At 56.6% G+C, this 23,182-nt stretch overlaps 1 protein-coding gene across 1 annotated transcript in view; it reads left to right on the top strand.

Moving 5' to 3' along the window:
• CAMK2B (calcium/calmodulin dependent protein kinase II beta) overlaps window positions 1–23,182 on the top strand; it is a 141,236-nt gene that overhangs the window by 103,485 nt on the left and 14,569 nt on the right. Inside the window, exons 14-16 of the mRNA XM_077805947.1 lie at window positions 6,031–6,068; window positions 6,506–6,577; window positions 16,044–16,088. Of these exons, the coding sequence (XP_077662073.1) occupies window positions 6,031–6,068; window positions 6,506–6,577; window positions 16,044–16,088 (155 nt within the window). The remainder of the gene's footprint in view (window positions 1–6,030; window positions 6,069–6,505; window positions 6,578–16,043; window positions 16,089–23,182) is intronic.

Genomic DNA, 23,182 nt, shown 5'->3' with positions numbered 1-23,182 from the left:
ACCAGGCCTTGATGGGAAGCAATTGGTGCTGAATGCCCTGTTCCTCTCTTCTCCAGGGGGATCCACAACCTGTGACCCCCCGATTGCTGTCCCGCCTGGTGCTGCTCCCCCAGCAGACGCTCTGGCTCTGATGCGCCGGCTCCTCGTAGGCATGGCTGGCAGTTGCTCTGATGGGTTAAGCGAAGGGTCCCTTTGCTCCTCATCTTACATACCATCCTCCAGGACATGGAGAGTGGCTGCAAGTGCCTTCTGGCCCCTCCGCCCGCGAGGTTCATCTCTACCCCACTCCCTGCTTTGTCTCCTTCCATCCTCTCTGTCTCCAGACAAGCCTCGCCCACGATGTGCAAGGCTTCTTGTCATTGATGTTCAGATGTTCCCCTGCCCTCTGGCGAGAGATCTCTGCCGGAGCACCCACCTTGTTAGCAGCCTCCTCGGCCGTAGACAACAGGCCTGGCTTTGTCTCGCCACTTCCTGCACCCGATCCCGTCACACCAGGGTTGTAGCCCTCCAGAGTCTTCCCATTGTCTCTAGTAATGAATAAGCCCAGAGTGTTGGGTTCTCCCTGCTGGCTTTAAGGTGTGAAGCCCTCTCCGGTTCTGCACCGTCCTCCTTTGGGGAATGAATGCATCACCTCCCCAGAGCTGTCTCCTCTGCCAATCGAGAGCCTCGGGAAACCAAGCTGCCATCTCTCACTTTACACTCAGCTGGGCTCCCTGCCAGTCTAGGAGCCAGCCATAGCAAAGTGACACGCCCAGGGGGCCATGAGAAATCTCAGTCTGCTGGCATCCATCTCCCCTCGCCATGGCTGCTGGGGATGAGCCCCCAAGACGGTCACTGTGGCATCTGGGCCAGCCGTATAGGTAGGTCGGGCTGTGCCAGGCTCTGTGAGTTCACGTGATGAGACCAGGTCCCTCACCCGACACATGCTGTGCAGGGCCTCCAGAAGCTTGCACCTTGTGGACAGGCATTTCTGCTGGCAGTGGCCTGCTAGCCAAAGCGTGACCTTGGGAGTTAGATTTGGAGAGCCCAGGGTCAGGCTGGGCTTTGGAGACCTCGTCCCCTGCTTTCCGGCTGGATTACTCGTCAGAAATTATCCGAGCGTGTCCCCTTTGCACAGCCAACTTTCTCCTTCGCGGGGATGGGAGCCCACGGCCAGTGGCACGTAGATGATCTCTGAGGTTGGATTCCCTCCCAGCGCACGCCACGCTCTCGTTTCCCAGCCAGGCGGCTACTCCCTGCAGGAGGGCACCAGGATTGCCAGACCTTACTGGTACCGCCTGTCTGGGTGCTGCCATGGTAGGCAGGGCTCTGCTGAAAGGGGTGAAGGCAGCCTCTCTTCCCGATTTGCAAGGTTCTGCGTGGTGAAGCTCCCTGGGGATGGGCCAGCCCTGGAAGAGCTGCTCTTCTGTGTCATGTGGAAGAGCGACGGTTTACAAGGCAGGGGGTGTGCTTGGTGGTTTTGCTCTGGGGAGGCAGGGTGACCCAGGGGATGGGCCGATCGACTGGGGGCCAGGACTCTTGTGTTCAGTTGCCAGCTCTGGCACTGACTTGCTGGGTGAGCTTGGGCGAGTCACTTCTCCGCCCCTCTTCCTCCCTCGGCGAGGGATATTGACCCTCCTTAATAGCACAGCTGGAAAGTGCGGAGCTCGCTGTGTTGTCAGGCCCAGCAGACGGGGCTGGCTTGCAGCAGAACTGACCGTTTCACCCTCCAGATGCGAGGAACGCTTTGCCCAAGCCAGAGCTGGGACCTGTGCCCCCCACATGCAATGCACAGATGTCCCAAGTCCACGAGACACTTTCTAATAATGGAGTAACTCGTCGTCCGATCTTGGGCTACTCCAGATAGACCATTGCATAGAGCGTGACTGTCACGGCGTCCCCGGGCCATGCTCTGGAACTGCTCCGCATGAAGCCAGGCAGGACTCTGGGGAAGTCTCCTCTCTGGGAGCAGCCTGTCTGCAGGACACACAGCTCCCCCGGCTCCACCTTCCTGGGTCTGACCCCGGAGCATTCAGCAGCCTCTGCCCCTCCGTGCGCTTCCCACAGCCAGTCCGCCCAGACTGAGTCCTCGGGAAGCCAGAGGGCCCCGCACCCCTACTCCGCAGTCAGACGGGACTCTCAGCCAGCCAGTAAAACAGAAGGTTTATTAGACGACAGGGACATGGTCTAAACCAGAGCTTGTAGGTGCAGAGAACAGGACCCCTCAGCTGGGTCCATTTTGGGGGGCAGTGAGCCAGACAACCCCGTCTGCCCTTCACTCCATGTCTCCAGCCAGCCCCAAACTGAAACTCTCTCCAGCCCCTCCTCCTCTGGGCTTTGTCCCTTTCCCGGGCCAGGAGGTCACCGGATTCCTTTGTTCTCCAACCCTTTAGCTCTCACCTTGCAGGGGGGAAGGGCCCAGGCCATCAGTTGCCAGGAAACAGGGTGTCGGCCATTCTCTGTGTCCTGACCCCTGCACACACCTGCCCTCTAGGGCTCTGCAACGATCATACACCCTTATCCCACCACCTAGATACTTAAGAACTGCCTAGGGGAAACTGAGGCACCCCCACACTATTCAGAGGAAACATTAAGAACAGTCCCGCTTCATCACAGTGACTACAGGCCAAGCTTGTAGCCTTTTCAGCATTGTGTAGGTATTTGCACGGGACATTTTATCAAAGACACCAAAACAGCTCCCTTCTGAGTCACAGCCGGTCAGATTTGCTGGCTGGGTGTCCTCCGTGGCTGGGTGCAGCCCGGTGACATGCTGTCGCCCGCAGGATCCGTGCTGCAGAACCAAGGAAGCCATGGAAACGCAAGCTGGGTTCTGCCCTGCTTCCCCGTTACCGGTAAAGCTACCCACTACCTTTGGATCTCAGCCTCTATTGCCAGGGCCGAAGGAGCTCAGCTTGGTTAAGGCCAGAAAGGACCGTGACGATCATCCAGGCTCATCTGCACGGCACAGGCCAGCGAATGTCACCCCGTGTTTATCCCGGTACCTCCTGGCTGCACCACAGCGAAGCTTTCACAGGGGGCTGTCCCGTCCCTAACGACTCTAAGCTCTGGAGCGTCGACCCCATCCCTTGGAAAGCCGCCCAGGAACCCGCATTGTTACAGATGCGCCAGCAGAGTGAAGGGCTGTAGTAGTTATGGCCGCCCTTCCCGTAAATGCTTCCCCGTGGACGTCCCCTTGCACCCTGGGCTCAGCAGAGTGACAGGAAGCCAACCCAGGCTAGATCTGTCGGGGGGCCCTTCCAGCTGTTTGGAAATTGGCTACATGGGGCAAAGCCAAAGTGAACCCCAGACGCTAGCAAGGGTCACTTCAAACCCCAGATCGGGGGCGGCGGCAACATTAGGGGGCATTGGGGGGGAATATGGCCAATGTGCTTGAATGACAAAGAATTTGGCTTCGGTGACACCGAGAGACACGATCCGGGGAGCGGAGAGCTGTCTCGTTCTGCCTTGTCGCTTTTCTGACTGCTATGGCATTTTAAAAGGCTACTGTCCTCGCCCCCCACCCCCCGCCCCCCCATCAGTGTGACTGTGCTCAGGCCAGGCGTGAGTGGTAACTTCCCTCTTGGAGTCCCCGGAAACTTTGCTCTCTGCCTAAATCAACAGCTCTTTTTGTTCTCTTCTCTCCTCTGCCCCCCACTGCCCCCCTCTCCTCTCACCTGCCTGTCTCTCTCGCTTTCCTCTTCTGTACATTTCTGTCAGGTAAGCAAACTTTTCCCCGGGTTCTCCCCTCAGAGCTGGCCAGGGGACGGGAGGCAGAGGTGGCCGTGGGGCAGGGGGCCGGGTGGCAGAGGAGCCCTTTGGGACCGCCCGTGGGGCGCTCCTTGCATTCCACCTCGTCCCCGGGCCGTCGGGCGAGCACCGTTAGTCGGGTAGCGTTCAGAGAGGGCTTCTGTCTGCGAATGAGTGACAGGCGGCCCCGGTTAAAAACCGGCAGATAGAGGCAGGCGGCGTGCCCGCCGTCCCCACACGCAGCTCTGCTAATGCACCTCAGTCTTCACCGGCAGCCCCCCCGTTTCAGTCCTCGGTTCACCACACGCAGCTCTGCCAGTGTCCCTCACTCCCGACCCACAGCCCCCTTTTATCCCAGTCCTGCCCCCCGCCTCTGGCTATGCCGGTGCCCCTCAATCCCAGCCCACAGCCCCCTGCCAGCCCAGCCCTGGGCTCCCCCCTGGTCTGTCAGTGCCCCTCACTCCTGACCCACAGCCCCTGCCATCCCAGCCCTGGGCTCCCCTCAGGTCTGTCAGTGCCCCTCACTCTCGACCCACAGCCCCCTTTTATCCCAGTCCTGCCCCCCGCCCCTGGCTATGCCGGTGCCCCTCAATCCCAGCCCACAGCCCCCTGCCAGCCCAGCCCTGGGCTCCCCCCAGCTCTGCCAGGGCCCCTCAATCCCAACTCACAGTCCCCTTTTATCCCCCATCCCTGGCTCTGCCGGTGCCTTCAGTCCTGATGCCATCCCCCTGCTATCCCAGCTCTGGGCTCCCCGCACAGCCCTGCTGGTGCCCCTCACTCCTGACTCACAACCCCCGGCATATCCAGCCCTGGGTTCCCACGTCTCTGCCAACGCCTGGTGTCTCAGCCAGGGCTGCAACGTTGCTGACACGGGACAGGTGTTGGCTATTCTGAATGCAGATTCGGACCCAAGGAGTAAGGAAAACACGGAAAGCAAAGGGGGGGGAGTGCTTGAGAGCAGGTGGCCCGGCCCAGAGGAAACCGCGGGGAAGCAGGACGCCGAGCCTAGCATGCCGGAGACCCCAGGGCAGGAGGGCTGGGCAGGGCAGTGAAGACGGGACCCAGAGCACAGCGGGGGCCAGGGGTTGCTCCCTGGAGAGCGAGCTTCTGCAGTTTGGGCCCCAGCTGGGGAGGGCCATGGATGCCAAGGCTGTGAGACTCAGGGGATTGGGAGCCCAGGTAGTGCGGGGTAGCGGTTAGAGCAGGGGCTGGGCGTCATCCCTGAGTTCTAGTCCCAGCGGAGGTTTGGCGAAGTACCTTAACCCCTGTGTCTCCACGTGCCCCTCTAGGAGCGCAGGCTGACCCGCCCCTGCCCCCCGGCCTGCCTGGAGGGGGCATGGTGAGACCAGTTGGGGGGGGGAGCGCTCTCAAGGGGCGAAACGGGATTGTGCCAAGTTCTGAGCGTGCCTCGGTGCCGCGCTGCCCCGTGGCGTGTGGCTGGGCAGCTCCCAGCCGGAGGGGCAGTCGGTGGCGGGGGGCTGGCTCTCGGAGAGCGTGATCCTGCATGGGAAGGGTCGGGGCAGAGGAAGGACCGCGCGGCTATCAGCTCACTGGCGGTGAGGCGGAGAAGCGCGGAGCCTGGCTGGTGTTAGAGCAGGGGAGAAGGGCCCTGGGGGTGAGGGTAGCTCAGACTGGGGCAGAGGGCGAACAGCGGGAGACCACGCGGCGGGGCCGCTGGTGCCCTCTGCCCAGTGCCTGCGTTTAGGAACCGGGGAAGGGGCTAGTGAAAGGTCCAGCTGGGTGGAGACGTTCTGAGTCAGTGGGTTTCTAGCGGAGCCTGCTGGCCGGCGGTGAGGACAGGGTCCCTGGGGAAGAGAACAGAGACCCCAGGGCTGCCCTACGGCAACCCCACTCAGGAAAGTTTGGAGGGTTTCTCTGGGGCGACCAGGGTGGGGCATCATTGACAGAGCTGAGCACTGTCCCTGGAAAGCCTGCCCCCGGCTCTGCCGGTGTGGGCTCTGGCCGCGCCCGGGGCAGCTCCGCGGAGCTGGGAAACCGAGGGCACGCTGCCCTCGCACGAACGGAACAGCCGCCAACTGGGCCGGCTGCCACGGCCGCCGCGACCTTTGCTGGGTCTCCATCTCGTGTTCCACCCGAGCCAGGCGGCGAAGGTGGGGGCTCCCCGGGTGCAGGAGGCTGCAAGTCTGGGGGAAGGGGTCGCGCTCCCCTTCTGTGTTCGGGCGTAACCCATCAGGGTTCGGGTTTGAAGGGGCCTCTCTCCGCCCCTCAAGGGCAGGCAGCACTGCGGGTGCTGGCGAGGGGGGAACCGCCACTAACCCTGTCCTTTCCCTCCCCATGCAGCAGCTAAGAGCTTACTGAACAAGAAGGTCGATGTTGGCAAGGTGAGCTGCGCGCCGGGGCTGCGGGGAGATCGGTTTTAGATCCCGGGGCCGGTGGGAAATGATTCCGTCGGTGCAGGCTCCTGTCAGACCAGTGCCGTGGCGAGCTGGGGCCCGCCGCTCACAGCTGGGCCCCGCCACGCACTGGCCCGGAGCCACGAGTCGAACCTCTGGGGTCTTTCCCAGGCCAGGAGGGCTTTCCTGTAGACAGTTCCCCAGTTCCCTGTGTCCCACCCACATCTGGGCCTTCTCTGGAGCCCTGGATCCACGCTAGACCCTTGGCTTTCCTGTTCATGCCCGCCTCGGGCTGGCCACAAAATGCAGGGGATCCCTGCTTGCCCCATAGGGTTGGGAAGGTCTGGGGGACCGTGGGCCACCTGAATGGAGCGCGGGCTTTGGAAGCTCAGACCTGTCTTTCAGGGTGTGTTTCTCCTTCGCAGCCACAGACAAACAGCAGCAAAGGCAGTGCTGGGGTCACCAGCCCGAAAGGAACCCTCCCACCAGCTGCACTGGTATGGCTCTCGATCGGTCCTGCTCCCCCTCCGCTTTCCCAGCCGCCGGCTCGGGGGGATTGAGCGGCGCTCCCTGCTCGCGTGCCCCCCAAAGCCTCCTGCGCTGGGCGTGGGCTCTGCATGGTCGGGAGCGGGCGCTGCTGCCAGGTCCGCCGGCTACTGTCTCTGTGCGGAACCAGCTGCCCGCATGTGCTCAGAGGGTGCTGAGCACACAGTCCGGATGGGGCAGGGTCAGTGTGCAGGCAAGTGGGGCTGAATTGGCTGGCTCCGAGACCAGCCCTGCTCCGAGCACCTCCTTGGGCACAGACCCCTTCTTTCCACGCTGCCCTGCCCGAGCTGGGGACCTGCCACGTGACTGCGGCAATCCGGCCGGATGGGGAGGGCTGCATGTTCCTGCTCACAAACAACAGAGGGGTCTTCCTGCCCCTCTGCATCACAAGCCCAGCCACTGGCAGGTGCCAGGGCCTACCCCACCTGGATGGGCACCTGATGTGCGCCCTGCCTTCCGCCCCCATCCCTGGCCCGACTGTGCCACGAGTGCCAGTCCCAGAGCAGACCCCGCGGGGGACCAGAGTCACAGTCGAGAACAGTCCACGGGCAGCTGGCCCAGAGGGCCACGGGCAGACAGCAGCCTGGCCTTGGTAAATGTGTGGAGCCCAGTACCGTGCCCAGCCCCAGGGATGGTGGGACGGGCCTGGGGAGAAGGGTGCCAGGCCTTGCCAGGGGAGCAAGCTATTCCTGACGCAGGCCTCGGCCCGGGGCAGCGAGCGTCCCAGGAGCTGCTCTAGGCCTACCGGAGCTTCCCGTGGCCCAGGTGAGGAGCGGCAGGGTGAGCTGTGTTCACTTCTACCCAGGTCCACACACTTCCCCGCTCAGCGCAGGGCCCAGCTGCCACCCCGGGGCTAGTGCCAAGGAGGCTGAATGGGGGGGGGGAGATGCCACCGCTGGCAATCGCTTGAGACGAGACCGAGCCGGGAAGGCAAGGCTGACGCAGCGTCCAGCAGCCTGCGCGCTGTCCTGGCTCCGTAGGGCTACCCAGAGCCCTGATCTGCTGCCAGCTGCTCCCTCCGGGGCTGGGAGTCACGGACAGGCCAGAGCAGGACGTCCCTCTGGGCTCCACGAAGCTGTAAATGAAGCAGGGAGAGGCCGTAGCGAGCTGTACAGTACAACGCCCCGGGCCCGGATCCCGGGGACAGGCCTCAGAGACTGAACAGGGCTGCAGTAAGGGGAGGCTGCCAGGGCAGCCACCCAGTCCGAGGGCCTGGCTTTCCCTCGTGCGGTCGTTTAGACCAGCGCCAAGTGGGTATAAAGACGCCCAGTTTGCTTTGGTAGCACCTTACACCTAGCTTGGCATCTGCCCAAGGAGCAAAGCGCTGGAGGCTCGGCCTCCTAGATTTTGTATTCTTGGCAGAAACCTTTAGGGAGCAAAGTCTCTTATAAGTGAGTGCAATGTGCAGGCCTTTGTGTTTAGGCCTTCCCATGGAGTGGCCTGTTTCTCCAGGACACCCTGTTGCTGGAGGATCGTCCGTGCCCCTGCTCTGTCCAGCCCTGGAATCGTTTTCATTGGTTCCCCTAGCACAGATCACGTTCTAACACATGTCCACTAACATGCCTTGAAATTCTAATGTGGACAGGACACACCCATGTGTTCCCAGTCATATTTAAGGGCTAACCCTTCATGGCACGTCTACACCTGAGTTTACAGTCACGCTAGTGTAAAGCTCCCAGCAGTGATGCAAGAGCGTGATACCAAACGCAGGGCAGACTGTTAAACACCAGGGCACAAACCCCGGCTGGGCAATGAGTTCTACGCTTAGATCTCACCAACCAACCAGGCCCAGTGCAAACGTCTCCAGCGCTGTAACAGCCAGTCCCCTGGGGTACGCCGCTCCGTCTCGCCACCCGGGTGAGTGTATCTCTGTGATAGACGGACCCTTCCTTCCGCCGAGACTCACAGCAATATTCAGGTTACCCCCAGCCCCAGTCACTTGCCCCAGGTCAGTTGCACCTTGGATCTCCCACCGCAGACGCTTGTAGCCAATCCTGAAGACGGATTAGCTAGGAAAAGGAAATGAGAGAGTTATATACAAGGGCAGAGCAAGCGAATGTAGACACACACACGAGTCACAGTCGTCGGGTTCAGAAGGTGATATAGGCTTGTGACAGGGTTTAGTCACCGCTGGGCGCCTCCTGGTGGCCACGTCTGGGGATTAGTACTTTTCAGGTCATGACCGCTTTCCGACCGCACCCTCCCTCGCTCTCCTGGACTTGCGGTGCTCTCTTTTTGTGACTCAGCCCTCCGGCCAGGTCAGTAACAGTCCTACCCTTGAAGGTATCAAAGTCACGCTGGGTCAGCTGTCTGCATGCCTGCTCCAGGGCCAGGTCCACAGCCACTTCCCCAGCAGCTGGTAGGGGACCCCGGGACCCCCCACTACTCCAGTTTCCAGCCCAGAGACTCTGCAGAGTCTAGCAACTACCATCTACTTGGTCCCAGATCCTGTTGCTATTTCCCTGGACCCTTTTCTACTCCCCTTCTCCATCTTCCAGCCCCCTCCTCTGGGCTTGCCTGCCCAAACTCCAGATCACGTTCCCTGCAGCCCTCTTCACAGAATCATAGAAGATCAGGGTTGGAAGGAACCTAGTCCAACTCCCTCTTCTGATCTTTCTTTTTCTTCTCCTCTCGTTTTATGCTGCAGCAGCCGTTCTCACACCAGCAAAGTCCTATATCCTCACCCCTAGCCCAGTATCCTTCCGAAAGCGAAGTGATTCTCTTTTAAGGCTGCCCCACTTTCCTGGTGCTGTCACCAGTCCCTTTCCGACCATCGTCTTTCACCTCGCGGCCTCTTGGTTCTCAAGAAAGAATCTTTCTGTCTGCGTAATCCCCCCTGCATTAGCAGCTGCTCAGCTGGGTCTTAAACTTTTGTGCGTGTCACACAGCACATCTTTGTGCTGGTTTCGTAAATATAAATGACCATTCGAGTCACAGCGAGCTCTTTGAAAAACGGAAGTAACTACAGCCATAGTGCTATCGCAGCTATTAATAGACCATTATCCTCGAGTTGAGGACATAGTTCATGGAACCGTTGTCCGTTTTTTCTCTTGCGACCCTAGCTCTTCCCGTTCCTTTGCAAGTTCTCTCTTAACCAAACTTTTGAAGTCCCTGTTTACTCAACCTCCCAACTTTGTAAGGCAGTTTTTGCAGCTTTATCTCCATTTCATTGCCATTTCATTGCCCAGTGTCCTGACACACCCCAGAATCCACACTGTTACTATACAGATACACCCAATCATGTTATCTCCGTAGTTAAGAACAATATTTCATTGAATAGGTCATTCCTACTTTCCAAAGCTTCCTTTCTAATCGCTGTTACACCCAGTAAAGAGTCAGGTAGGACAACGGCCATAGCCAACACTACACCCATCAATTTGGCCATCAAACGGCCGCAAAATTGGCTAGGCTCCTAGATCTCTTAATTCCAAATTCAGGGGTACAAAGGCCATTCGCACTCTGCCTGTGCTATCATCTCTAGAACGACAGTATAGATTTAGCAAAGCTGACCCCATTTGCTGTGCGTAAACTCATAAATCGTAGTCGGCATATTTGATAGCCCTGCTCCTTCTTATGTTCTTATAATTCCAGCTCCACAAGTGGAGAGCCATCTGTCCAGCTGTAAGTGGATTTCCCAGGACTAAAGATTTTAATTTCTTCCAGACCTTCCTTTTCACCCAAGTCTTTTACCCACCTTTTGACCCTGGGAGTTTGTGACTGAATTCCCAGCAGTCCTTGTCTAGTCGTTTAGTACTTTGATCTTCTCTGTTTCGTTAACCTTCGCCCAAAAGGTGAAATCTAACGATTTCATCCTTCCATTTATCAGCATTTCTCCGGTTGCGACCTGCAGCACGCACAACGGAATTGTGATACTCGCCCCACACGCGATTCGCAGAGCTGGGCTCGGCTCGGCTCGGCTCTGATTGTACGGGTGTTGAGCTAGAAGTGGAATTAAAGGCTTGTCATCCCCCAGGCGTTCCCCTGTCATACCCCAGCGATTTTTTTAAGCAGATTTCATCCTAGCTTTACATTTAATCTTGATATCACCTAGATGACCCTTCCACATGAGTTTGCTGTTGAACATAACTCCGAAGAATGTCAAATGTTGAGCTACTTGTATTTTGTCTATACAGATAAGCCCCTTTGTTTTCAGTTTAAACCAATTTTTACCGGAAAAATCCTGTGGTTTACAGAAAGCATTATTCCATTTTTTCTGATGTTCACCCTACTTTTGTATCACTCAAATATATAAAAAAAAAACTTGGTTTTATTGGGAAACTGCTACACAGTGCATGAGATCTATTGTTTTCTGAACCTCGGAGATGGCACTGTGTTCTGAGTTCTGTTTTAATTCTGCAGCAAACCAGGTTGATGAATGGAGTTCAGAGCTTTAACCTATGAATATTCCCCACCACCACCACCCCGTCCTTCCATCCACCAAAATAAACCCCAATATTTACCCGGAAAAAATACCCATAGTTGGGTTTTTTTTGCACAGATTTTTGCCTGTTTTTGTTGTTGTAATAAACCCTGTAAATTCCAGGGGGAAATTAAATAAAATAAAAACTGAAAACGAAGGGCACTGTCTAGAGAGAGAGAGAGAGGGGCTCCGTTCCTCCCCAACCTTCCTCTTTGTGAGGGTCGTTCCCTTAGCTTTAGCGAGGGAGAACTTAAAGCCCCACATATCTCCCCATTCTGACCCCCCACCCCCACCCTGAGCATCTCATTGGCTCTCTCCACAGCTATTGGAAGCCTTCTATGTTGGGTCTATATAGCACAGTGATCCACAAATTGGGTAATAACTATTCCTGCCCGTATACTCCCCAGGGGATCATTAATCATGAAGTTAAACGGGGTTGAGCTGCTAACACCCCCTGGGGGAGAGCCATTAGTACGTTTATAAATGTTTGACAAAGCTGCCCGCACCTTTACTTGTATGGTTCTCTTACCCACTGGAACCTTCTTCCTCTTATTCCAGTCCTGGGTAGTTTCTACAGCAAGCCTTCCCTCCGCTGCATGTCATGCTTTCTCGGTGTCCAAGAAGACAGCTGTCAGAAACGCTCCATTCCTCCTGGGGTTTTGTATTTCTGCTTTTAATCTTACAGTCTGATCAGCTGTGCATCTTCCTTTCCTGAGTCTGCTCTGTACATAGTGTGTAATTTCGGGTTTTTTCCCAAGCACGCTACTAAGCTCTCATTTATCATTCTTTCTGTAATTTTGCAGAGTAGATGGACACACATCAGGTCTCGTGCGTATTTTGCCAGGTTTTCCTATCAGTATAACCACTGCTTGCTTCCATTCACCGGTAGTATTCCTCTTCCCGGATATTATTGTATAATTTCAAAGAAACTCTTATGCTGCCTTCCAGTAGGTGCTTAAGTATTGTATTACATATGGTATCTTATATAGGGCTGTGTTTTTCCTCTTGTCTATTAGCTTTTTTGAGTTCCAGTGTGGTGAAATTTTCATTCAGTGTGTCATCTTTATATCACAGTTTTCTCCAGCAAACATTCTCTTTGCTTTGCTTTGGATCACTCCTAACTTTTTGGAACTCTTTGGCTAAAATGTCCCCTTTTTCCTGAGTTAGAACATTCAACTTTATCATTTACTCTAAGTCCAGGTCTAATCTGGTTTTGTTCTGTAACCCATTCATTTGTTTAAATGATTTATCTCTCTCTGAATCCTTGGAATCTTTGTTCATTTTCCCATAATACTTTCTCCAAATCTCTCTTTGCCTTTTTAATAGTTCTTTGTGCCCCTGCTTTACATCTTTTACAGTTCATTAAGTCCTTGTTATTCATTTTACTTTTGGCATGTTTGTATGCCGTATTTCTTTTTTACCTGCTGCTTGACAATCTTAATTCCACCAGGGAACTGAATTTCGGAGTTTGTGGCAATTCAGTATCTTACATATAGCTAGACTGGCTTCTGCTACCACTCCTTTTATTATATTGTCATGAAATTCCTCTCGATTATCACTTACACAATTGGTACTTAGGTACTCAGCGTTCCCAATTTGTTTTTCGAAGCCTCCAGGTAGGAATTCCTTCAGTGTTTTCAACATTACCTTGGCCTTGGTATGTAATTAGCATAGGCAAGTGATCACTTCCCATTCCATCTTCTTCATAGTTTCCCAGCTGCATTACCTTGCCATATTGCTTGTTGCAATTCCCAGATCGAAACATGAAAAGTTCCATCCACCAAGTGAAACCTGCAGAATTGAGCAATACCAGGTTGTGCGTATCAGTGAAACGGTTCCAGGCATTTTGCCATTATAGTCAGTTTTAATGCTTCCCCATAATTCATTATGGCGAGTAAGGTCTCCACAAATAATATACGGGCCTTCTTCCAATTCTAGATAGTTTCGTTTTTTTATCTGGGTTGTATGAAGCTGTTGTAATTCTGCAGAGGAATCTCAACAGTATTGACTCAAAATGTAAGTTCTGCACATCGATACCAACATAACTTAGACCTTTCTCCTCTTGGAATTTCTCCGTCACATCTGATTACATCATATCCCAAAAGCCTACACATGAGTTTTCTCAGTAACCATGTTTCTTGGCCACACATCTTATCAGGTTTGTGTTCCCAGGTTTCAAACCCAGCTTTCTTTCATTCCCGGCCACGTGTTATTAAACTGTGTGCGTTCCAACAAAAAAACCCCCGTGTTGTTTAAACTATATTATTACCTTCATTTAAAATTGCATGCATGCGGTCTACCGAGAGATTGCCGATATGCAAATACTTTCCGGTCGCTCTTGTTGTCATTTTTAATGTTTCAGCCACCTTCTTCCCTGTTCTGTAAACTGCAATTAGTCACTTTGGTCATAAAAGCTATCCACTTCTCTTTGCCTGCAAGCGGTGCAGCTTCATCAATTCGCCTTATATCATCTTCCCTGCCCTGAACTGCCTGGTGTTGTACCAGTAGCTCCTTCTCCTCCTCCTCCAAATTCCGATATGACTGTTTTGTGTTACATCTGTGCTGGATGTTTTATGGATCATTTTCATTTTCTGTCTCTCTCTAGCTTGTTCTGCGGCCACACACCCTTCGTGCGCCGCGCTGGGTTTACAACTGCCGCGCTGTAGTTGTTTTCTTCCCCCACCATTCTCAGATGAGTGTTCGCCACGTTTACCACCCCTCGTTTTCCCCTGACAGGCAGCAAAGGGGCCAGGGTATATGGTTTAGCCCAGCAGAGCTGAGTTCCTATCAGATAGCGTTGCAGCTTTTAATGTTACTCAGACAGCTGTGGATGGCTTATGGTCTCCCCCTCTCCTGCTAATCAGCACTCGATCCTCACTTATCCCCTTTTTAATTACATCCTCAGCCGTGCCTAGTGGAACCCTGTACGTTACCCCTCTTGCTTCTGTCATAAACTTAGGTAGCTGGCAAATTACTTTTATTGCACATAAAATTCTAGTTTTAGGAAGTTTCTCGTCCTGTTCCTCATGTGTCCGTTCTCCTACTAAATTGCCACCTTGCCTGCTTGAGCTCATCCTAGATCTCTGATATTGCATCTAATCCATTCTGCTGTTTTCAAGGGATTAACATCTCCCAGCATCAGCATAAGATGTCGATCCTTTTCCTTACTCATGTTTCCATCCCCGTCTGCTCCCTGTCCTTCAGAGACAGATCTTTCTGTTCTTCCCAATCTGAAGCTATCCGTCATCCCTTGCTGCTTCTCCCTCTCAGCCTGGATTTCCAGCTCCGTTCAGCCAGCCAGCCGCCAGCCCAAGCCCTGGCTCTCAGCCTCTCCCAGCCTACCCGGCCAGCCCTCTTCTGTTCTCAGCTTGCTGGCTTTATACCAGCTCAGCCTACCCCTCACCATCAGTTAGCTTTTCAGGTTGTCCCCCGGGTGCAGCCTAACAACCTGCTCTGCCCTGTCGGGTGGACACCCCATCACAAGGTTTCTATAATCAGCAAGCACAATTTGACCTTTAGGGCTAAACCCAGCCTGGGGATCTCTTGCTGTCTGTCTAGAAACACCTTGCCCCCCGCCCCGAGTCCATGCAGCATAGAGTTAACCCCAAACAAAAGGAACTAGGTCTTAGCCCCTTCCTGCCATATGCTCTGACTGCAAATGCAGCTGATGGGAGAAGTCTGCTTGCAAGACTCATCTTCACGGATGAGCAGAAAAGCCTCGGGTCTTGAGTTCTTTTGTTGATGATCTGGAAGTGGGGAGTTCCCAGTTGTACAACCCCCCCGTCGTCTGTCCGGTGCCCATGGGGCGTGTACATCCCGAACACTTTCCAAAGGGGCATGACAATTTCTGTGAAAGAGCAGCTCTTCACACTCCGTCATGTCCCTCTCCTGCATGGCGATTCGCGCCCCCACCGAGGCACACGATGCAGCCACTCAAGTATTATGCCACAGGGTGGACCAGGCATATGACGAGTGAGATTAAGGCAGGCAGCAGCTCACCAGCGTTCAATGGTGCAGACGTTTTCTGGTCATTCCAATACCTGTTTCATCAATATGAACCCACATGTGAGCCAGAGAGAGTCCAGCTGTGTGGCTGATGAGACACAGGGACTTTGCTGGCAGCCCTTTACTCCCAGGTAAGTGCATGGTAAAGTTCCCGCGACCCCGCCATGTTCCGGCAAAGGTTAGAGCTCTGTGCCGCCGACCTGCAAGCCCTTGGGTGCCGAGAGAGGTGAGGGCCGCACATCCCGAACACAAGGCTGCAGCAAAGACAATCCCCCAGCTGGAGGGCTGGCAGGGCCCTTCCCCTCTGGCTGGACCCAGGCTCCTTCAAGGCTGAGACTTGGGCTGGCTGATGATCGCTGAGAGCGCTCCCCAGAGACAGGCGCATTGAAAGGGCCATTCCTTCCATGCTTGGGCAACTAGCTGCCTTCCCGACGGCATATGGAGCAGGGTGCCCCTTCCCTGTGAGTGGCGCTGGCCTTGCCCTCGAGACCGCTCTTGGACTCACGGGGACTTGCAGGGCTCCCTGGGGCAGCCTGTATCGGGGTGCTGGCAACACAGATCCCCAGCAGCCCTGCCTCCTTCCTGCCGTGCCCCCCTGCCTCAGAGGGCTCTGATCCAATTTCAGCTTCACGCTCTCCATTTCCTCCCCACCCCCTTCGCCTAGATGCTCACGCCGCCCTCGCCATGGCTTGGGCTATGAGTCAGTTTCATTCATGGAGATCCAGCCCCCCCCCCCGTTTCTCTCTTCCTGGTTTACTCTGCCACTCTCTGTTTTTTTAATCATTTGCCTTTTGCTGAACTAATTACTTTTTGCTTTTCTCCCTCCATCCTACCTCCTCCCTGCTCTCTTCTGGGTCCGTCCCCCCTCCGTCTTCCCCCTTCCCCTTCACGTTCTTGTCACCATTTTCTGATCCATCTTTCCCTCTCTTCCAACGACGACTGTTTTCCTTCCTTTCTGTCTCTCTTCTCCTTCCTCTGTCTCTCTTCCATAGGAGCCTCAAACCACCGTTATCCATAACCCCGTGGACGGCATTAAGGTACTGGTGCCTGTCTTTCCTTTGCCCTTGGCCCCGTTGCGAGCTTGGATAGGTTCTGACACAGCTGTGCGCTCTCCTCTCTGGGGACCGAGCCTGGGCTAAGGCTTTTCCTCCTTAGCGTGCTCCGGTCTCTCTCTGGAGCATAAGAGAACAGGAGTTGGGTGCCCCTCGGGGAGCTGTCCAGGGGCATAGATTGGCCCTGAACCGAAGCCGTCCCATCAGACGCTTCCGCTGGGCATCGGCCTCCTTGCAGAGGAGCAGGGTCTGTGGGTGAGCAGGCTGGAGGGTAGACCCTGGATGTACACTGGGGAGCTTGGGGGAAACCTTGCCCCAGTGCAGTCGGTGGGAGTTTTGCTGTTCGCTCCCACCAGGTCTGTGGAATTGCTGCTAACAGCGAGAGATGACCCCCCATCCCGCCCCGGACCGCCCCTCCTCATCCGCACTGTTACCAATCAGGCACAAATGCCCCTGAAGTCGGTGGGGAGATGCCAGCTGGGGGCTCTGCCTCCCATTGTGCTCCAGCCTTAGTGGCTCAGGGTTCAGAGCCCCATGGGGGCATTGGGGTCCGTGCTTGGAGCATGCGCTGGCTGCCTCTCGGAGGGAGAGGTGCATGGTGTATTGCTGGGCCTGCCCCTCTGCGTGCTCCTCACCCTGCAGCAACAGGCCTAGAGCCATGTTTATAGTTGCAGAACCGGGGTCTGGGGAGTCTGGCTATCCAGGGGGCGAGGGTGGGTTCGTTGGCCCAACCGGCAGCCAGCTGGAAGTGGGGCACTTGCTCAGGGTTGGGAGAGGGGTGGGGAGCCTCTGCTCTGACCCCAGAGGAGCCAGTCCGAGAGCAGAGATCCTGAGCCGGCTCCGAGCACAGCCACGGAGAGGAAAGTGAGCAGACAGCCCAAGAGATGGGACTGGCTGAGGACTGACAAACTCCCTCCATGCCACGTTCATCCATTGCTCTCACACAGCCCCAACCTCTGCCCAAGCCTGCATCTCGTCCTCACCCATCCTCCGCTGCAGGGATTTATCTTTCCTTGACATCCCCGACTTCCGACTCATTCCCTCGGCGCATCTGGCCATACCCACTCCCCGGGGCGGGGGGCACAGGCAGATTCACACTTTGCAATTCCCTGCCCTCTGTCCCCTCCTGCCCGCTTGGCCCAGCTGTCTGACACTGCAGCCTCCTGCCTCGCTGGGCAGTGCATTCGCGGCGAAGGGTGTGCAGGATCAGGCCCTTCGGAGCTAATCCATTGCCTCAGCGCTGTATCTGCCTCAGTGTCCCCTTGACTGGACTTTCCACCTTCCTGTGCAGCTTTTGTAAATAGCCTGATCGGTCCCTTACCCCGGTCTGTGGGGCCAGTGCCCCACGGCTTGACTGATCCCAAGCCGAGAGTGCTGTTCAGGGAACACCCTGTGGGCCACAGGCTGCTTCCCCCGGCATCAACCTGCCCCCAGCGCAGCCCCATTGAGGGGGAGCGACGCCTAATTTGTGTCGACGGCTGGGAGAGCAGGATGCTGCCATAGCTGACGGCATGTCTCCAGCGCGGGCCGTGTATCAAGGGACCTGGGGTCAGCCCTGGCAGGTGTGCGCCCAGCAGGGACTGGTACGTCCCCAGGTAGGGCATTGTAATTCCTCTGCTCCCTTTGCCCCCCCTGAGGAATACAAAAGGAGCGGGGCCTGGACCCTGCCCCAGCGTCTGGGCTAGACACACCAGTCACTCAGCATCCGTAAGGAGTTGCTTTTTAAGGAGCTTGTCTCTTAAAGGTGCCCTGCAACGGCTGGGTCTGTGCCCTTGGTTTGGTTCTCTGGGACGGATAAAAAAGGGCTGCAAAGCCGGGGGGATTCTTACACTCCCCCTTAGTTCACTGAGCTTCACTCTGCTCTGATTCGTGCTGTCACAATCCGGCTGGGTCGCCGGTCGCCGCAGAGACTCCAGGGTAAAAGGGCTTTCTACATCACACGGAAACCACCGGGAGCACAGAGCTAGTTTTGTTCCCCTTCATACATTGCAGAAATTCAGTGGAGAAACAGGCAGCCTCTTAGCTGCTTTCCTCACCGCGTAAGTGAACGAACAAGGGAAGGTGGAGCGAGCAGGACCTGGCCTATTGTCTCCAGAGACCTTTTTGTCTCATTGTCCAGGTGGCACCAGGCAGCCTTGCCATGCAGGTTGTTCTGCCCTGGACAGCAAACTTGGCAGCTGGTGTCGCTCAGAGGGAAGGTGGCGTCTCTGTTCCAGTTGAGGGGGCAGGGGGAGGTTTAAGGGCCTTTTCCCTGGCCGAGCTGTGGCTTGATGATTTTAAAATTTTACTGCGGGGGGAGGCGGCGGGAGAAGGGGAGAAGGGCTTTGTTCCCACCGTGCAAGTCTGGCAGATCGGCCCAATAATTAGCTACGTCTCAGTTACTCTCAGGGAAGGCAACTTGGGTCTGGTTCTCCATTGCCCCACGCCACATTGCGGCCCGAGGGCTGGCGATTGCCTACCAAGCAATGGAAGACATGGTGGGAATAGCGAGGCCACAGAGGGATAGTGTGCCCTACGGAGCAGCATTGTTACAAAGGCTCCAGGCGATCGAATGGGTCTCGTCTAGCTCCTGAAGGCCCGGGCACGGGGCTGGCTGCGTGGTTTTGCACGTTCTTCTCGCTGAAGGGGCTGGCTAGCTCAGAGCGTTGGTAATGGTGCTGGGGCCTTGGTCGCTGGCTTGAATTCAGGCTCCTTCGCTGCTTGGCGGTGGACGTTGGTGACCAGATGGCCCTGTCCTTTAGACACGAAGCTGAGGCCTTGGCCTTGCCTGGGCACTTCCTGCCCATCTTCGTTGGTGTGGCTCCCAGCCCAGGCTGGCGTGATACCCGTCTGCACAGGCTGGGAAGCGCTCGTGTCGGACAGCTTTTCAGAGCAGGTCTCCTCAGTGGGCCTGGGACGAGAGGGGGCTCCCAGCAAAACCCCTCACTCGAGCTGTTCCTTCCCCTTAACCCAAGAGACTGGCCGTGCATTAAACTAGCCGGAAGGTACCGTAACTGGGGCGGTTCCTCTCCTTCCCCTTCCGTGCTGACTGAGGCTGGCCTCCAGGCTCTCAGCTAAGGTCACGTCTTCCCAGGACTGCCCCCCCCGCCGGAGCTGGGATTGTTCCTGGGGTCGGAACACGACAGGGGATTTTCCAACACAGGCGACAGCTGCCTGGAGTGAGAGTGGGAAACGTTTGCTGTCCAGTCAAGTCCGGACGCAGCCACCTGACGTAAATGTGTCTGGAAAAGGGCAGATTCCATTTTCCCTTCGTTCTGGAGGGCTGTGCAATCCGCCCTCCTTCCCCAGAGCCTCTTGCCGGGGGGGAAGACCCGGGCCGCACGCTGCTCCTGCCTCCCTGCTGATGGCGGGGAAGGTGGGGCGCAGGGTTGGGCTGCATGGAACCCTGATCCAGAGCACCAGTGGACGGAGCTCGGGGGGGCGCCCAAGGAAGGGTTCTGGGGAGGGCTGTCGGCCCAGAGTCAAAGGGCAGCTTTTCTCCCTGCAGTCCTGCCTGGCGCTGCCAGGGGTCCCTGGCGCCGTTCCCCGTCTTTCCCTGCCGCACCAGCGCTGGAGGGGCAGGGCTGCAGGCAGGTGGCACGAGTGGGAGCCTCAAGAGAGACCTGGCTACCGTGAGCCATGCCTGAGTCCCCCCCAGGCTAGCTAGCAGCAGTGCCCCTCATTCAGGAGCGTCAGGGCAAGCAGAACTCCCCGCCCCGATACCACGGTGAGGGGCTTGGGGCCAGATCTTCAGCTGACTAGATTGTGCCTGGCTGCCATCGTGGGCACAGCTGTTCCAGGCCACTCCCGTTCATTCCAGGGAGGAATTAAGGCCCCACTGGGGGAAGATATATCTTCCTAAAGGCCCCAGCAGGGAAGGTCACAGACGTGGCTCTGAGGGCCCCAGCGTGGGTTGGGGGCCTGGATCTGAGGGGCCTGGGGGGGGGTGACGAAGCAGGACTGTTCTTAATGTTGCCTCTGAATATTGTGGGGGTGCCTCAGTTTCCCCTAGGCAGTTCTTAAGTATCTAGGTGGTGGGATAAGGGTGTATGATCCTTGCAGAGCCCTAGAGGGCAGGTGTGTGCAGGGGTCTGGACACAGAGAATGGCCGACACCCTGTTTCCTGGCCACTGGTGGCCTGGCCCTTCCCCCCTGCAAGGTGAGAGCTGAAGGGTTGGAGAACAAAGGAATCCAGTGACCTCCTGGCCCGGAAAAGGGACAAAGCCCAGAGGAGGAGGAGCTGAAGAGAGTTTCAGTTTGGGGCTGGCTGGGGACATGGAGTGAAGGGCAGACGGGGTTGTCTGACTCACTGCCCCCCGCCCCCCAATGGACCCAGCTGAGGGGTCCTGTTCTCTGCGCCCACAAGCTCTGTTTTAGACCATGTTCCTATCATCTAATAAACCTTCTGTTTTACTGGCTGGCTGAGAGCCACGTCTGACTGTGGAATTGTGGGGCAGGACCCTCTGGCTTCCCCAGGACCCCACCTGGGCGGACTCGTTGTGGGAAGCACACGGAGGGACAGAGGAGGCTGAATGCTCCGAGGTCAGACCCAGGAAGGTGGAAGCCATGTGATCTTTTTGCCCTGAAGACAGTCTGCTCACAGAAAGGAGATCCCCCAGAGTCCTCACTGGCTTCGCAGGGAGCAGTTCCAGAGCATCGCCCGGGGACTCCGTGACAACTGGTGGTAGCGGTGGGATGTACTGAACCCCGTGGATGGCGCTTCCTGCAATAAGTGACTGGGGAGCAGTAAAACGAAGGGGGATTGACGAGGACCAGGCATGCTGAAGGCTCAGAGAGGAGTGGTTTCGGGAGGCAGTTAACCACTGGGAGTGTGTGACCAGCGAGAAGGACTGTGCAGTAATGGGGTCCCCCTGGGGACTGCGGTGAGCAGTCTCAGGGGTGGAGGAGCCTGCGGCTTGACCCTGGGAGAGAGAAGGACTTTTGCAGTAACAGGGTTCCCCGGGGGATTGCAGCGAGCGGTCCCAGGGGTGGAGGAGTCTGCAGCTCGACCCTGGCAAAGAGGTGGTGACCTCGAGAAGGGCTGGCACATGAGGGGTTCTCCCTGGAAACAGTGGGGAGCTGAGAGCACACAGGCCTGTGAGTCCACAACAGCTTGGGAAGAGCGGAGTGATGGCCTGTCACCGTCTCCTTAAGAAGGACATTGTAGCCCTGTGCAGAAAGAGAGGGTTACACATCGGGAAGTTCACCAAAGCACAGTTAATCGTGCAGCTGGAGGAGGATGACCGCTCTAAGGAACAGATTCCTGACCCCAAATGGGGCTATAGCAGGATCTGGGAGCAGCTGGAGTGGTAGCCAGGCATCCCCAAGACTCCTGTCCCCGACCAGATGAGGGTCTTCACGATCGGGTTCCCCATCCGGGGATCGGAGACGGACGGGATTGGAGCTGAGTGCGAGAGAGCAAGAGGACTGTGGGAGACAGCGAGAGCCCAGGAAAGAGCTGCAGAAGCAGCAGCATGAACTGGCGGTGGGGGAGTGGAGAGGCCTAGGGGACCTCCCAGGGGTGAGTGGGGATAGACCCCGGGGGCCAGTTCCGCAGGGAACCTCGAGACTAAATTGGTGCCCCTGGTTAAGGACGGGGGGGATGTGGATGCCCACCTCACTGCCTTTGAGCAGGCTGGCGACTTGAACCAGGGGGACCCTGCGGAAAAGCCCCGGTGTCTATCTCCCTTGCTGGGTCCCAAGGCCATAGACTCCATCAGCCAGATGGGTGGGGAGGTGGACGGGCTCCCACTCCTGGTCCCAACCTATATGACTGTGAGGAGTTTCTTGGGGCCAGGCCCCTCGGACCCCCAGTGGGAGCGGAAGGTGACGGTCAATGGGGAGACATGCCTGGGGTGGCGAGATCCTGGGACAGAGAGAACTGTTGTCAGGCCCTGGGTGGTGCAGCCTCAGAGGCTGAGGGGCTGTGTGAGCTGGGTGAGAGTCCCAGGGATGAAGCCCCTCGCCCTGCCTATGGCCCAGATCCCTGTGCAGACCCAGGGGGGGTGGGGCTGGCCGGCCGTTGGGGTGCTCCAGGACACCAGCCATGAGACCCCGTTGTGGGGTGACTGTGTCTCTTTGGGACAGGATCCAGGCCCTGCTCCGGTAACGGCCAAGGGTTTGAATTTGAATCCAGGGAACCAATCGGTGGAGAGGGAAATGGTCAGTGAAAATGCAGGTTTCAGAGTAGCAGCCGTGTTAGTCTGTATTCGCAAAAAGAAAAGAAGTACTTGTGGCACCTTAGAGACTAACCAATTTATTTGAGCATGAGCTTTTGTGAGCTACAGCTCACTTCATCGGATGCATTCAGTGGAAACTGCAGTAGCTTACGAAAGCTCATGCTCAAATAAATTGGTTAGTCTCTAAGGTGCAACAAGTCCTCCTTTTCTTTTAGTGAAAATGCAGATGACCTGGCTGGCAGGGGGAGGATCGGCTAGGCTCACGCTACCTGCCTGCCTGTAACCAGACCCCTGGGGCTGGGTGGGAGAGAGAGATGCTCCCTGCCCCCCTGCACACCGGAGAGGGGGGCTCAGGGGCTCAGGCTGGCTCTGGTGTAGTGAGGAAAGCAGGGAGCTCGCTGCCTACCCCCACTGGGACAGCAAGGGCAGCGCTGAGAAAGGGGGGAGCTGAGACCCCAGCTGAGTGGGGGGAGACACAGGCAGGGCAGGGGATCTGTTGGGAGTGGCAAGGTGCTTGGTAAGGAAAGTCTGGATGAGCCCAGGCAGCCTTGAGCTGATGGCTGTGTCTAGTCAGCAGGGTGGGAAGGCGAGGAGAGTGGAAGATGAGTGTCCCTGGACCTTACCTGTTACCTGGGTGGAGAATTGTGAGAGTGAAGGAAACGTGTCTGTGTCTGTCAGGGGTATTGACTTGCCTATGGAGGGAGCTACCCTGATCTCCAAGCAGTTGTCTGTGACCAGCCTTGTGTGCTGGGACCAGGGGAATGAGATCCCAAGCTGTGTGCCTGGGAAAGGAGAAAGTGTGTCCGGCTCTTCTTTGTCTGTGGAGCAGACAGAAGGGGCCTTTCAGCCTGTGATGGTTGAGGGTGGTGCAGTTGTCTCAGAGCTGGTTCTGGATTCAGCTAAAGCCCAGGAAGGGAATGG

This window comes from Eretmochelys imbricata, chromosome 26, assembly GCF_965152235.1.
Source record: "Eretmochelys imbricata isolate rEreImb1 chromosome 26, rEreImb1.hap1, whole genome shotgun sequence".
Taxonomy (NCBI): Eukaryota; Metazoa; Chordata; order Testudines; family Cheloniidae; genus Eretmochelys; species Eretmochelys imbricata.
Note: the sequence above shows the minus strand (reverse complement) of the source record. Positions and strands in the feature narration are given on the sequence as shown.